The 17062-nt window shown below is 42.6% G+C and overlaps 1 protein-coding gene across 3 annotated transcripts in view; it reads right to left on the bottom strand.

Moving 5' to 3' along the window:
- Positions 1–17062, bottom strand: part of TRPM3 (transient receptor potential cation channel subfamily M member 3) — a 552760-nt gene that overhangs the window by 134526 nt on the left and 401172 nt on the right. For all 3 annotated transcript variants that reach the window (XR_014225124.1, XM_082252764.1, XM_082252765.1), the window contains exon 15: positions 5535–5824. Coding sequence is in view for 2 of the 3 variants with exons in the window: in XM_082252764.1 (XP_082108890.1) it covers positions 5535–5824 (290 nt within the window). In the remaining variant the exon portion in view is untranslated. The remainder of the gene's footprint in view (positions 1–5534; positions 5825–17062) is intronic.

The following is a 17062-nucleotide window of genomic DNA, read 5'->3' as shown; positions in this document are numbered from 1 at the left end:
ACTATAAGGAACATTTACCTCAGATTCATACAGTGGCAGAATGAAGTAGGGGCCTTGCCGCATCCTCAAGTTAGAAGTCCTCAGAATTGTGAATAGTTTAAGTGTTGGAGTATCCCACTCATCTCTTCTCCCATCCCAATATAAAATAAAAACAACAAAAACATAAACCCCTAGACTGATCATTGACTGAGACAAAAATGTAAAGTGCTAGGATTTCTGCTTGCTGTTGCTACGGGTAACCCAGGGGAATCAAAAGGTATTAAAAACCAGCAGCTCTTAAGGGGGGCAGTGCTACATATATATATACAGGAAGTAGTTACACAGCTGCAGCCATCATTCTGTTTTCAAAATTTGCATAATTTATTTTATCAACAATTGGGTATTATATCGTGTTTGTGTGCACTTAAATTCATTATAGTGTTCTTTTTCCTGAAAATTTGCATTTGATAAACTGCTGTGCAAATATCCTGTGACATAAAAAGTTGCAACAAAAAATCCAGTCCATGAAGAACTGGTAAGCCTATCTTTCCTGTACCTTCAACCATTTACAATGGAGCAATGCCACAAAAACTTACTTGAAGTCTCCCACTGTACATCACACTGGGAATCACACCTAAAGCTACTGCATTGTTGGTATTATAAGCCACTCCGGCTATGAAAATTCTCCAAAGCTAACTCATCACTCTGCTGGTGAACCTGCAATGAAACAGGATCTCTACTACATGTATGGTGGCTTTTTCCTAAGCTTCTGCCCTTCTGGAAGAAAGTGTTTCACTTCATCTCATCAGTCATTGGCACCAAATGTGCCCCCGACCCAGCCATGGCTCTCCTTCTGCTAAACTATGATTGGTGGCCCAAAAATCATCTTCCCTTCATGCTTCATTGCATGACACCCAGTGTTGGTAGTAACTGCGTTTAAGTAAATGGCGTTACTTAACGCAGTTACTTTTGAGGGTAACGAGTAATCTATCAGATTACTCATTTTGTCCCTGTAACGCCGCTGCCGCTACTTTCGGCTGCGTTACCGGAATTACATCTACCGCCACTAGATGGCAGTAGATGTAATTGTATTCAGGGGTCGGCAAGGTGTCTGCACACGGACACTGGTGTCCGTGAGCGGTCCTTGCAGTGTCTGCCGCGCCGAAACTAGTGACTCACTCTGCCCGTCTGCTGAAATCGGATCGCTCGGGGGCGGAGCCTCAGGCCTCCCTCGGGTTGTCCGCTCCCGCCTCCTGTTCGGCAGTGGCACCGCCCACAAAGTGGAGTCGTGGTGGAGACTGGAGAGAGACCTGCGTGCGCGGCTGCGCAGTGATCTCTCTGTGACTGAATGTCCAGCGCGGGAGAAGAACAGAGGAGGATTGTAACGGTAGGTAAGGTTGTGGTGGACTCACTGGACTGGAGGCCTGGGAACCCTGCTTGGCCTGCTTTAAGGGGGAATGTCACCCTGACCTGCTGTAAGGGGGATCTAGGGGGGACCTGGGATGGCTGACCTGCCTGCCATTGCCTGCTCTAACAAAGGGGTATTTATAAATATGGGGGACCCTCACCCTGTCCTAGGCCTGCTCTAAAGGGGGATCTAGAGGGCTCTAAAGGGGTATTTATAAATATGGGGGACCCTCACCCTGTCCTAAGCCTGCTCTAATTGGGGATCTAGGGGGTTGCCTGCTCTAAAGGGGTATTTACAAATATGGGGGACCCTCACCCTGTCCTAAGCCTGCTCTAATTGGGGATCTAGGGGGTTGCCTGCTCTAAAGGGGTATTTACAAATATGGGGGACCCTCACCCTGGCCTAGGCCTGCTCTAAAGGGGGATCTAGGGGGGACCCCCTAGATCCCCCTTTAGAGCAGGCCTAGGCCAGGGTGAGGGTCCCCCATATTTGTAAATACCCCTTTAGAGCCCCCTAGATCCCCCTTTAGAGAAGGCCTAGGCCAGAGTGAGGGTCCCCCATATTTATAAATACCCCTTTAGAACCCCCTAGATCCCCAATTAGAGCAGGCTTAGGACAGGGTGAGGGTCCCCCATATTTATAAATACCCCTTTAGAACCCCCTAGATCCCCCTTTAGAGCAGGCCTAGGCCAGGGTGAGGGTCCCCCATATTTATAAATACCCCTTTAGAGCAGGCAATGGCAGGCAGGTCAGCCATCCCAGGTCCCCCCTAGATCCCCCTTTAGAGCAGGCCTAGGCCAGGGTGAGGGTCCCCCATATTTATAAATACCCCTTTAGAGCAGGCAATGGCAGGCAGGTCAGCCATCCCAGGTCCCCCCTAGATCCCCCTTTAGAGCAGGCCAGGGTGAGGGTCCCCCATATTTATACATCCCCCTTTAGAGCAGGCAAGGGACTCCTATGGGGGACCTGCCTGCACTAAAGGGGGATCTATGGGGGATGGTTGACCTGCCTGCCCTTGTCTGTTCTAAAAGGGGATCTATGGGGGACCTGCCTGCCCTTGCCTGCTCTAAAGGGTGATGTATAATTATGGGGCACCCTCGCCCTGGCCTGCTCTAAGGGGGGATCTATGGGGGACCTGCCTCCCTTGCCTGCTCTAAAGGGGGATGCATAAATATGGGGGACCCTCACCCTGGTCAGGCCTGCTCTAAAGGGGGATCTATGGGGCACCTACCTGCATTACAGCGGGATCTATGGGGACCTGCCTGCTTTAAAGGGGGATCTACGGGAGACCTGCCCTGGCCTGCACTAAATGGGGATCTATGGGGGACCTGCCCTGGCCTGTACTAAAGGGGATCTACGGGAGACCTGCCCTGGCCTGCACTGAAGGGGGATCTATGGGGGACCTTACTTTTGCCAGACTGGCAAAATATATATAAAACAACCAGTGGCAGTTACTTACAAAACGATATAGTCCAGGAGACTCCACCACCACCACAGGGCACTGGGCAGCAGGAAGTCCACCACCACCAGTCCACCAATGGTCCAACGCACACAGCCAGACCAGAAGAAGAGAGAGGCACAGACAGGCAGGCCTGAGGCCTGCAGGAGGACGGAGCCAGAGGGACTCGGACAACAGTGTGCCTGCCAGGCCAGAGGCCACACCACCACCAGCAAGCCCAACACAGCAGGTACCAAAAAAAAAAAAAAAAACTCAGTCAGTCACAGACAGTCAGGATTCAGGTCTCAGTCCCCCACCAGCCACCACCCACCGGCCACCACACCACCACCAGCAGCGTGCCACACCACCAGTGTGCCACACCGCCACCACCACCAGTGTTCCACACCGCCACCACCACCAGTGTTCCACACCGCCACCACCACCAGTGTTCAACACCGCCACCACCACCAGTGTTCCACACCGCCACCACCACCAGTGTGCCACACTGCCACCACCAGTGTGCCACACTGCCACCACTCGTGTGCCACACCACCAACAGCCAGCCACTTCATGCCGCAGGTACCAAAAAACAAAACAAAATATAGTTACTCACAGTCAGGAGGACTCAGGACTCAGACCCCCACAGTGTGCCACACCGCCACCACTATTAAAGATCTCATAGAACGTAATTGCATTATAGAATATTAAAAAAAAGTCAGTTACTTTGCTGAGTAACTAATTACTTTTTCAATGTGGAACTGAGTCAGTAACAAAATTACTTTTTGGGAAAAGTAATTTGTAACTGTAACTAATTACTTTTTTAAATTAAGATGACCAACACTGATGACACCTGCCAAGAAATCTATCGCATCATGCTGGAAAAAACAAGACCCTCCAAAGTTCCCTTCCTTCTTGATGAACCTCAACACTCAGACACAGTTTGACTTATGTTTTCTGTAAAAAAATGTCAAAAGTAAATTCTTTTGTGCACAATGGTTGGCTTGGCTCCATCACTCATTATGTATTGCTCATCTGTATGGTGATAAGACAACCCCATAGGATCCCCTTGAGACGTACCCTTGATGTCTAGCCATTTTCCTTAAAGTGGAGTTCCGGCCTATTTTGCAACTTTACTGATTCCTGGAGTGCTTGCTATGCTGATACTGACATCACTTCTGCCTTTGCATTGCATCCTGGGAGCGGTTTGTCATCACTCCCAGGAGGCTGGAATCAGGAAGAACTCCCAGAACATTCCCTGGAATCAGGAAGAAGGACACAGCAGATTACACTGCAGCTTCAGATGCCCACATTTAAGATGGCTGCGCCCAGACAGCATTTTTAAAAGTAAGATTTTGACTAAAATCCAATAATGTACACCTTGTAAATATGAGAATAACGGTTCTGTAAACAAAAAGGGGTACCCCCAATGGTTTGGGACTTTGTATGCCACTGATGCACTGAAACAATTAGACCAAAAAAGTATAAAAATATAAATTTTATTACATAAGAAAAATCAAAAAACATTTACATTGACCATTTGTATATACCCAGCAAGATGCTGGATATACAGAGGATTAAAATATGCATGCAATAACAGACCAGTTTCTATACAGAAGACTCTTAAGGACCCTTGGTGGAGAGAACTGGACCGGACCCTATGCGTTTTGGGTGTAGCACCCTTCTTCAGGGGTCAACCAGAGTTCAATACACTAATAGTACCAAAGGAAGTCCTTCTATAAAGGTAGCTGGTCTGTTGATTAAAACGGTATAAAACCGAAAGAGGGAATGCCAAATCTCACATACACATGATTCACTGGGGAAGAAAACAGTATAGAGAGTGGTTGGTAGACGGCAGGACTGTGGGCACCACAGTGATCCAAAATTGGTCCTAAGTGGTCCTTAATGGGCATCTAGGTCAGTATGAAATGCCTGCCATGGATGCGTATTTCTCGTGGCTAGAGGTCAGCAAGGTATAAAGGAAGTATTAGTCCAAGACTTGGGGTGTGCCTGCGTCTTTCTTGCCTCAGCCTTTTTGTATCCAATTATCGGGATGATGGCCACTTGCACTGGGTACTGAGCGATAGGATTCAATCAATTATAACGGTTCTGTAAAGGGCGATGGATTAGTATTATAGGGGTATTTTTAGTTAAAAAAGGTATTTGAGGCCGGAACTCCGCTTTAGTGTTGTTCTCTTCCTTTTTCTAATTAGGAGATGCATTCCCCAAAGGTTCACCTGTTTGCATTCCTTGACACTTTGTATTGCTTCTGCACAATTTGGATATTTATCCTACTGTGATATGTAACTGTTAGATTTTCTATTTTGAAGCACCACGTATGTCTTTATTTCTAAAATTTTAAAAAATACTACTGAAATTAAAGAAAAAACATTGCAGCAACCACCATTTTAGATTCCAGAGCGTTTTCTTTCAGAAAATATATAATGTTTGGGGGTTTAAAGTAGTTTTTAGGAAACAAATGCAGATTTTTACATGTATGTGGGGATAATTGGCTTAATAGGCAAGTGGTTTTATTCCTTATCTGCAAGTTTGTCACTGCTTGCATAAAAGAACATATTATTCAGAAACTTTTGTTTGGTTTACTTAATATATGTTTTTTTATTTTATTATTTTAGGAAAATACTGACATTCTCTGCATTATTCATATTTATTGTGGAAAAAAAAAAAACATTACTAGTAAATTATACAGACCTGGAGTTGTGATTGAGTTCCTGTGAAATGTCATCAACCATGTCATTTTCAGATGCTTCATGTGCCATTGCTTTGCAGAGCTTGCAAGCCACCAGTGCTTTTGCCATTGCCTCCTCTCCGTGTTGCCAGAAGAACAAAGCCATCTTTTGTCTTTTCATTAGTACTGCCCATACCATGAGCTCATGAAAGGGGAAAGGGAAATGATTTATTTCAGGATCATCTAAATCAATGTCCACCTCCTCCTCTTTCTTCTTTGTAGTATTTCTTCCTCTCCTCATTGGGATATCATCCTATTACAAACATCATATTTTGATAAATAGTTTATAACAATATTAGAAAAAACAATGCATTACTAAATAACAAAATAGTTTTCTTCAGCTTGTATTAGATATTATTGGGATGGAAGCTTAAAGAGGAAGTAAACCCTCCTCAGGAAGTTGTACCTATAGGTAAGCCTATGATAAGGCTTACCTATAGGTACTGTAAATATCTCCTAAACATGTACGGTTTAGGAGATATTTACCTTTAATGCAGCCAGTGACGTCACTGGCGCATGCGCTCTGAAGGAACGGCTGATCGTGCCGTTCCTTCAGAGCCCCGTGCCGTGACCGTCGGCTCCCGCGCGCGTGTGCGGGAGTGACGTCACCGCGGCTCCGGCCAATCAGATGGCCGGATGCCGCGATCCCGGAAGACGGGCGACTGAACATGTCGCCCATCATACAGGTAAGAGAGCGGCACGGCGGGGGCTCGTTCTAAGGTAAGTATTTCATAATGAGCTAGTATGCGATGCATACTAGCTCATTATGTCTTTCTCTTGCAGGTTGTAAAAAAAAAAAAAATTTTCTGAACGAGTTTACAACCTCTTTAAACTGAACTGTTTGTCTTCAACCTAGGTGTGTAAAGGTAAACACCAAGATACAGAAGTGAAATATCTGGGAGCTGTTTTACTTTTACTATTTTGTCTATCCAGTTCTGAGATTTACACAGCTCTGCCACACAGCACAGCCATGACTGGAGATCTGATGTTTCTCTGTTGCAACTAAATAACAATTATGGGCTACTATGAGCTACTATGCGATTTAATATATATTCTCTGCTGCCTGCACTAATCACTCCCCTTGTGGTAAGTGTGTGTGAAATGGTAAAATGTATAAAAGTGAGGCGCCTATAATTAAATTAAAATAACCGTGAATAAATAAAATATGTAATATTGTAAAACAATAAATTAATTACATATACACATTGGTGTTAAATTATATAGTTCCATCAGTGAATAAAATCCAAGTGAATTGCAAATGATGTAAATAATGGCACAAATAAATGTGGATAAATTATACTAAAAACCAGTGCACAAAAATATAAAGTGACAATCTGTAAGCAGTAGTTCACAAAACGGTTTGCCGGATGTTTCATCTTGACTAGTGTAACCACCCACAGGGTGGGTTCATATCATATTTTTCCCCAAAAAATTGTGTTTGAAAGACCGCTGCGCAAATACTGCGTAACAAAAAATATTTCAGTCCATTTAATTCTCCACAGTCTTTGCTAAAAAAATATTTAGAATGTTTGAGGGTTTTAAGTAATTTTCTAGCAAAAAATACTGATTTTAACTTGTAAACAACATGTGTCAGAAATAGGCTTGGCCCTTAAGTGGTTAAGGTTTGAATAGCCAGCATGGTCTGTCCCACAGCGGCCCCCCCTCTGCCATCTTGGAACCCGCCACGGTGGCTGAATGCCAGGGCCCAGTTGCAAGTGTGACCTTTGCAACCCTGGTAGTTTCACCACTGGTTAGCCTTCCAACCTGTAAATTTCCCTCATGGACAAAATTGCCTAATGTTCCTTTGATATTGGGTGTTGTATTATACCTTATCAACTTCCACAGTCTCTATTTTATATTTTTGCGAGGATGCTGGTAACATTCCATTCTTTTAATCTTACTTCATTGATATGGCTGGCTGATGAGCATTAAGTTTTCTCTTCTCTGTCTAAGAGAGAGGTGGTAAATATTCTCATTCTTCAATGTCCAATATATTGTAGTCTTTAAAATGATAGTTTAGCAACATAAAAAAAAGAAATACACATTTGCTTGTTAGTTGTTTGCCATGTAAGAGATGACTAATAGGTTTTAGCATTCTCCTATTCTTTGGTAAATAGCCTGTTTTGTGTTATTATATATACAGTAATTTACTCTTTTCTCAAGCTTTATTAATGGTAGCCTAATTCTGTGGAGATAAATCCTACATATGTTGTCTAGTTGCATATAATCAACAATGGTCTGTCAACCCTCCGAAAATATCTGTTTTTGTAAAAGGTTGATATTTCAATATATGCTTTAAAATGTCTTCCATCAAAGATGCAAGCTCTCCTGACTAGACTGACTCAGGAATGCCTTGTATATGTACAGTATGTTGTATTTGGTGTAGCACTGTCCCCTTGAGGACTGCTGGATTGTTCACCTTGGGATTCCCTTGGGTTACCAATAGCAAGTGCAGCATACACAATTTAACTCTTTACTCTCTGGCTCAGTCAATGAACAGTCTAGGGGATGTAGTTGTTTTTGTGGTTTTATTTAAATTAGGGGTGGGAGAAGAGAAGAGAAGAGTGGGATACTACAACTTGAACTTTTCACAGTAGACGAGGACTCCTGTCTGAAGATGCAGTCAGGCTGCAGATTCACCTTGCCACTTAGATGTATTTAGGATTAAGTCTCTATGGAGATGACTTGTTAGGATGAATTATTTTTAGGATACACTCCTAGTACCCCCTTTTACTCCACATGCTGACACCTGTACTCTGACTATCCTACACAAGGGTGGCCCCCCTCAGGTCAGACCCCTAGACACGATCCCCTGTACTCATGATACTGTTTTTGGAGGGTCTCCAATGTCTCTACCCCTTCAGTCAGCTCTCATGGACCTCTGGGTTCAGCTTCTTCCTTCTGGTCCCCAGGCCTGTGACCACATGCCATTGCTACAGAGGAGGAGGCAGCCTTCACCCTCCCTCCGGGACTCTGCTCACCAGCCAAAGACCCCGCAGCACATGTGCTCCTGGCTTTTATACCACACTCTACAATGCACTGAAATAAGCAGTTTGTGCCATTCACTGGGGCTGTATCAAAGCCTGTGTACCCATTGGTCAAATTTCCTCCACTGTCCACCTAAGACGTGGCACTTTTAGGTCCTCTGTGTCGTGGCACTTTTATCCTTCTACATTTCCAAAAGGTCCTTATGACCAAAAAGCTGCCTACTAACATCCATAAACTATCCATCACATATCATAAAATGCCTATCAGTTCTGCACTCCTAACCCTTACCACCATACAACACCATTTCCCAAAACTGCGCTCGCTGCTAGAAATTATCAAATGGGATAGAACCCTGGGAATAAAGAACATGGAGGAAAAATGGGAGTGCTTCAAGAGCATACTTAACAAGGGGATTGGCCAGTGCATTTCAAAGGGAAATAAATTTAAAAGAGCTAAACTAAACCCTGGGTGGCTAAACTCCAACATAAAAATGCATATTAGTGCTAAAGAAAAGGCCTTCAAAAAATACAAGACTGAGGGGTCATTGGCAGCATTCAAGCGCAATAAGAAATGTAAAGACAAAATCAGGGCGGCTAAAATAGAACACGAGAGACATATAGCGGAGGAGAGTAAAAAGAACCCCAAGAAATTCTTTAAGTATATAAACAGTAAGAAAGCGAGGCCAGAACACATTGGCCCCATAAAAGATGACAAAGGAAATATGGCCACAGAGGACAGAGAAAAGGCGGAAGAGTTAAATAATTTCTTCTCTTCAGTCTTCACAAAAGAATCGGGTGGCTACACTAACCCAGCTTGTAAGGCCAAACTAAATAATACACCTCAGGAAGTACCGCCATGGCTAACAGAAGATAAACTTAGAACCAAACTAGAGAAACTTAACATAAATAAATCACCGGGACCGGATGGCTTGCACCCGAGGGTTCTTAAAGAGCTCAGCCAGGTGATTGCCAGACCATTATTCTTGATCTTTAAGGATAGTTTACAGACGGGTATGGTGCCAGCTGATTGGAAAAAAGCCAACGTGGTACCAATATTTAAAAAAGGGCAGAGATATATACCGGGTAACTATAGGCCGGTCAGCCTAACATCTATAGTCTGCAAGATTTTGGAGGGGATGTTAAGGGACCACATACAAGACTTTAGTAATGAAAACGGTATTATTAGTAGTAATCAGCATGGATTCATGAAAAATCGTTCTTGCCAAACCAATCTATTAACCTTCTATGATGAAGTAAGCTGCCACCTAGATAAAGGTAAGCCTGTGGATGTGGTGTATATAGACTTTGCAAAGGCCTTTGATACCGTTCCCCACAAACGCTTACTGTTCAAACTAAGGAAGGTAGGTATTGACCATAAGGTGAGTACCTGGATAGAGAACTGGCTCCAGGGGAGAGTGCAAAGGGTGGTGATTAATGGGGAGTACTCGGATCGGGTGGGTGTGGAAAGTGGGGTCCCCCAGGGTTCTGTCCTGGGACCAATCCTGTTTAATTTATTCATAAATGATCTAGAGGAGGGGATATCTAGTACAATCTCAGTATTTGCAGATGATACTAAACTAAGCATGCCAATATCTTCTATGCAGCATGTGGAAACCTTACAAGCGGACCTGAACAAAATAATGGGGTGGGCAACTACATGGCAGATGAGGTTTAATGTTGAAAAATGTAAAGTAATGCACTTGGGTGCCAGAAACCAGAAAGCAAGCTACTCACTAGGGGGGGAACCTCTGGGTGAGTCTAGGATGGAAAAGGACCTGGGGGTATTGGTAGACAACAGGCTTGGCAGTGGCATGCAATGCCAAGCCGCTGCAAGCAAAGCCAACAGAATACTGGGATGCATAAAAAAGGGGATACACTCCAGAAATAAAGAGATTATTCTCCCACTCTACAAGACTCTGGTCTGGCCACATCTGGAGTATGCTGTCCAGTTCTGGGCACCGGTCCTCAGAAAGGATGTGCTGGAACTGGAAAGAGTCCAGAGAAGGGCAACAAAAATAATTAGGGGAATGGAGGACATCAGCTATTAGGAAAGACTACAAGCACTGGACTTATTCTCTCTGGAGAAGAGACGACTGAGGGGGGATATGATATCAATGTACAAATACTGTACTGGCGACCCTAGCATAAGGAACAAACTATTCAGAGAAAGGGAATACAATAAGACACGTGGCAACTCACTAAAACTAGATAAAAGGCGGTTTAACCTTAAAGTACATAGGGGGTTCTTCACTGTAAGAGCGGTAAAGATGTGGAATTCTCTTCCACAAGCAGTCGTATCAGCAGGGAGCATCGATAGTTTCAAAAAACTATTAGATGGGCACCTTAAAGACCACAACATACAGGGGTATACAATGTATGGTTAACAACAAACACACACATCATAGGTTGAATTGGATGGACGGATGTCTTTTTTTCAACCTCACTATGTAACACTTTGCAAAGTGAACTTTTGCTAAACTTAGTAGTTGAAAATTGACTTTGTTAACCATGTGGAAAGAAAATAAGCACTACAGTGAAAGGTGACTTGGCTGCAGAGCAGGATGACTGCCTAGCTTCTGAGCTGCTCTCTACCAGAAACTCACAGTGATCCCACCAGTTCTACCTGCATTCCAATGTAGACACTGACTGCCAGAGACACCCAGGGACATGTCTAAAAAACAAAAAAACAAAAAGCTGGCAATGGACTCCCAGGATTTCACCACTGCAGATAGCCAGTCACAGCCTTAGCACAGCTTCTCCCCACACAGTGCTGGCAGCCTGTCTGATATGGAGGACCCTGCTACTGCACTCTCTGCCCTGTCTGTTCCACCTCTCACCCTGAGGATCTAGCAAAAAGAGCAGCCTTATCTCCTACATATTCTCCCAACAAGGCACCTGTAAGTAAGGCAGGCCATACATGGGTTGCAGGAAAGTAAAATGTGCTTAATTTCCCCATCAACACAGACAGTGTTGATGCAGATATCCCCTCCCGGGGAGGAAGAGAGAGAGTGGAGGCAGTGGCGGGGGAAGCTGCCCCTGCCAGGAGAAGACAGTGATTATTACTAGTGGCTATACCAGCCACTAGCAATAATAGCAAGTAAAATCCGACAGACTGGTTGTACCCAAGATGATCAATCGATCAACTTGGTACATTCAGCGTGCCCATACTTGGTTCGAACCTCGGATGGTTCCTGCTGAACCAGCTGAGATTCGAATTGTCTATGGCTGGCATAAGAAACAGCACTGGGCAGAAACACAGGCTGACTACATGGTGGGACAGGGGACAGAGACACTAGCCCTCATGCCTGCCTCAGACGTTCCTATATCTGAACACACACTTAAATCTATGCTTTTGTCACTGCACAATGATCTAGAAAGGGAAAGAGGTTCCTCCATTTTACACATACAGATAAGGTTTGATCATGTGGAGAAATGAGCTGATCAGATTGAGAGACATATGGAGGAATATATTAGTGCTTACAATGAACTGGTTGATTCACATCATGACCACATGGATGAGTTCCAGTTCCAGTCCTCAAATCTAAAATGTATGATCTGGAAAACCGCTATAGGAGAAACAATATGACGCTTTTTATTAATCCTGAGTCTATTAAAATCATAAGATTGTAGTGATAGGCAAGAATTCCTTACATTTTTGAGAAGTGATGGGCGATATATCTGCAAAGAGGGAGATCTGTGAATATCATTCAGGTAGTGAACGAGATGCTGTGGCGGCTGCCATGATTTGTTCTTTAACAAGAAAGAAATGTATACGGCCCAAGACATCTCTGGGAGTTGAAGCCGATAGAGGTTTTAATAATTCTTTGTGCTTGATCAATAGTAAGGTCAAGCAGTGACAAGGTGGGGAGAAGTATGGTAAAGAGCTGTTGCAGATAAGGTGTTAAATCTATGTTGACCTTAATGAGATTCCAGATCCCAATTTAGATTCATCTAACAAATTCCGTAAATGGAATACAGCTGTTTCTGTTTTTCTCAAGGCAGAAAAGGTCTATGATCCTTGGCGATGTTTAAACAACTCAGAAAGGGATTATACCTTTTATTCCCACACCCAAAAATTATATTCCAGAATTGATCTTTTCCTGGTTAATAAACAGCTGTTGCAGTCTATTCAGTCTACCAAAATTGATCTAATTTTATGGTATAATAAAAGGAATGTTAGCGCCTTTAAACAAAAATCAATCAGTATTCAAGCATAAAAACATGCAAACACATAAAAAACAAAGAGTCCATATAAATTGATTCCATAGAACAAAAAATAGTCCATAGTAAAATCAACAATCCAGTGAGCAAACAGCAAGGCAATGGTGTCCGATCAAATGTACCGCCACCATTGGGAAGATTGCAAACTCACCGGATAAAGTGGCTGCCGTTACAGCAGCAAGTAAGCCTCAAACACATATGAAAGTCCACAGTGGACCGATTCTGACAGTCATTCCTACCGGGATCCAACTGGGAATAAATAAGCTCACGCAGAGCCCAGAAGTATATTCATAGTGTAGTAGGTTTATTCAATGAATGAAATACACATCAAATGCAAAAATAAAAAACAATAAGAACTCACATGGGTTGCTGCTGGCGGCCTGGAATCGCACAGCAACGAGATGTCAATGCCAAATGTCACTCGCTGACACTTTTAATCTAAAAGGACTTTGTCTAGGGACCTCGGATGGTACTAGAATGTTTCTGGAAGGTGTTTGACAGGGTTAATTGGGCCTATCTGCAGGAAGTCCTTACTAAATCTGGCCTCCAGAGCAACATCCTCGAAAGCTATTCTGGGACTGTACACGTTACCTAGTGTTAAGAGGTGATCAATCAGCGCAATCAACTAAAAAAAAATCACAGTACTGAAACAAATTGCTTGCCAACACCTATAAGTGATTCAACAACCTATTAAATTAACAAATAACCTAATTGCTGTAGCACAACTCTTTACCAAAATAATAAAATTTGCACTGGATTTATATTACAAGAGCCATAAACTAGCAGCTTTTGGATGAATAAAATAGACAAAGTGCGATATCCTAAATATCACTCCATTTTAAATGTGCAAAAAATAAATAATATATACAGAATACACTTCTATAATTCATGCAAAATTGAGTACTCCCCTCACATTTTTGTAAATATTTTATTATATCTTTTCATGTGACAACACTGAAAAAATGACACTTTGCTACAATGTAAAGTAGTGACATCTCTCAAAAGTGAGTACACCCCTAAGTGCAAATGTCCAAATTGGGCCCAATTAGCAATTTTCCCTCCCCAGTGTCATGTGACTCGTTAGTGTTACAAGGTCTCATTGCTAATAGGGGTGTACTCACTTTTGTTGCCAGCGGTTTAAACATTAATGGCTATGTGTTGAGTTATTTTGAGGGGACAGCAAATTTACACTGTTATACAAGCTGTACACTCACTACTTTACATTGTAGCCAAGTGTCATTTCTTCAGTGTTGTCACATGAAAAGATATAATAAAATATTTACAAAAATGCGAGGGGTGCACTCACTTTTGTGAGATACTGTATATACAATAGTGATGTATACAGTCCAACACATTTCCAAAAAGGTATGTATAACTTCCCAAATGTGAAAAAAAGCTTAAATCAAGGAAGATAACCCAGCTTCCAAAAATGAAAATCACCACTGTGTCCAAACTGAAATAACTCACTCCACCACCAGTGCAGTATGGCCTCTCACCTCAGTGTCATGACCCCCTACATTACCAGTAGGTCACAACACGCAGTTTTCCCTCTAGGGTTATAGAGATAACAGCTACCACTTCTGAATCCTCACTGCCTCCTATCCAGATGGATGGATGGATAGATAGATGGGTCTCAGATATGACCAAAGAGCACACAAACCCTAGTGTTATCCATTCAAAACTGTAATTTAATCTTAACAGTAAAGTATTGCACTTACAACTTAAGCACTATAGGCAGTGCCAGCCATATATCACTTGTGTATGACAATCACTGGCAAACGGCTTGATGCAGAGATGGCCGCGGGATGATGTCATGTACAGCACTTCACCTCCTATACGCATTGCATCCAATAGTTGGGACTTCCCCACTGAGGGAGTTCTGCTACACCGATTTGGGTATATATCACCTTACCTAGTATGACTGTCTGGACATCAGACTTCTCTTTGGCCCATTTGACATTACTAATGGCACCCAACAAGGATGCCCCTTCTCACCTATAGTTTTTCCCTTGTTATAGAACCCTTTGCAGAATCAATTCGCTCGAATCCCCTAATATCTGGAATCCTGATCAGTAACCAAGGCTGTATGCCGACCTTGGTCTAATCTCTGCTGTTAAGTCATGCCTCTCCAATATTTTCTCCTCCTCCTGGGCACCAACAGTCTCTTTTACCTATTTAGGTATAAGACTGCTCTCACCCTCTTATAATTTACGTCGTACTTAATATGATGAGCTTTTAGAAAAGCTCCAATACATATGCCATGAGCTTTGCTCTACTATGGCATCTTGAGCTGGCAGTAAACTATGATTAAAAATGTTCCTTCTAAACCATATCTTATATATATTCTGGACTCTACCATTTCATTTTTTGCCCTTTCATATCGATTAGCTTTAATCTCTGTTGAACTTTTTCATCTCTGTTGAACACTCCTGGATTCAGAGCTTCTTGCTCTACACCCCAAACAAGTGGGCAAAATTGGGTGCATCTAGCATCCTAACATACTATAGAGCCATTATCCTGGATCAAGCTAAATTCTGGCAGTCCCGGGCAACAGTGCATTTCTGGCTGCAAATTGAACAAGTGGTGCTTCAAACAACACAGTGGTTGCTGCTCTCTTCCCTTCTCCTGTGTCTTGAGTCCAAGCACTCATATCTCAGTTCTATTACAGCAACCATAGAAATCTGGTTTGCCATCCCACTAATCTACAGAGGCATCCCCAAAACTTTCCTTTGAATACTTCCACTTGCTTCAGTGGAGCTCATCACTAAAAAATTGGATCATGGCAGGTATCCGACAAACTCACCACTTTCTCTGAAGACTTCTTTAAAAACCTCTGAAACAGGAATTTCCTCTTTAAAATGAACTGGCCTAATGCTCCTTTTGTTGGGACTTGCTTGATCACTATAAAAATTAGGCTCTCAAACTAATGGACACTCATTTATCAATCATCTACTTCTCCAACCTGACTTACAAAAAAATCAATATCTTTTACCTACTGCGAGAGCCCCCTTAACTTCACTATACTTACTATGGCACTCTATGCTCAGAGCCCCACTAAAATTTTCGAAATGCCTCTCATACTGGGAATCCTTGCATAAGATATTTCACCAGTGGTACTATACTCCCTACAGGCTTGCCTCCATACTCCCAGATCATTTGGTGAAATGTTGGTGCAACTGTGATCACCCAGGCCCTCCTAGGATTAGGCATCTAGGCCTGGCCTCATCATATTTCATTCAAAACTCATACCCTTACTGCTGCCAGACTAGCTGTTATTGAGATGACAGAAAACCACACAACCACTTAATCTACAAGATGTTATTCATATTATCAATGACCATCTCCTGCTGAAACTCTCAGTCCACTAATTTCACATCGCCTTTCACTCATCTCTAGCTGAACTTGTGCATTATTTGTACTCTGATGAACTATGGAGAAGGTCATTTTTGCCCTGCAGCTTGATTCGCCATTAGTTTATCAGAGTAAAAAAAAGAGCGCAAGTTAAAAGTTTTACTAGAGATCAGTTTGGAGGTCACCCAAGCTCATCTCTTGTGATCTATAGTTACTAAACCAGGAATAGGAATACCTTATCTACAGGTGTCACCTGACTGGCTGTGCAGTGTGGAAAATGTGTGTAACTAGTACAGTTTTCTGCAGATTTGGTAGATACAACAGGAAACATTTGAGAGCATTTAGCTGTCTGCATTGAGTTTCGGTTTGAATCAAATTATGGAGATGTCTTTTTTACCTCTTTTTTTTATCTCTGTAAGACTTCATCTAAAAATAAGCATTGAAAAAAGTTAAGCGACAGTGGTGTGGAGTTAGGATCAAGATGAAGAAAACTATTTCTATAAAAGCACAGTTTACTACTCATAATAACAAAGGAATGTGCTATAGGAAAAATATTTCTGTTTAAGGTTTTGAGCTCTAAAATGATCAACCCTTAGATAACTACTAATATACAATAAAGTCATTCAAGAAGCATGTGCAAAACTGCTCTGAAACATTAGTGAGTCTTAATCCATGTCATAAAGATTCACTGTAATATCCCAAACAATTATGCCAAAGTTCTAAAAAACATGTTAATCTATGCATGCATATGCAAGGTAATTTATTATGTCTAAACCCATCTAGAAAATTCCTGGTGGTCTCTAATCTTCTATAAACGGGGATCCTCAAACTATGGCCCTCCAGCTGTTGCGGAACTACACATCCCATGAGGCATTGTAAAACTCTTGACAATCAGACATGACAAGGCATGATGGGAATTGTAGTTCCTGAAC

The sequence above is a fragment of the Pelophylax lessonae genome (genome assembly GCF_965119305.1).
Source record: "Pelophylax lessonae genome assembly, chromosome: 1".
In the NCBI taxonomy this organism is placed as follows: Eukaryota; Metazoa; Chordata; class Amphibia; order Anura; family Ranidae; genus Pelophylax; species Pelophylax lessonae.
This window is presented reverse-complemented; position numbering and strand designations above follow the sequence as displayed.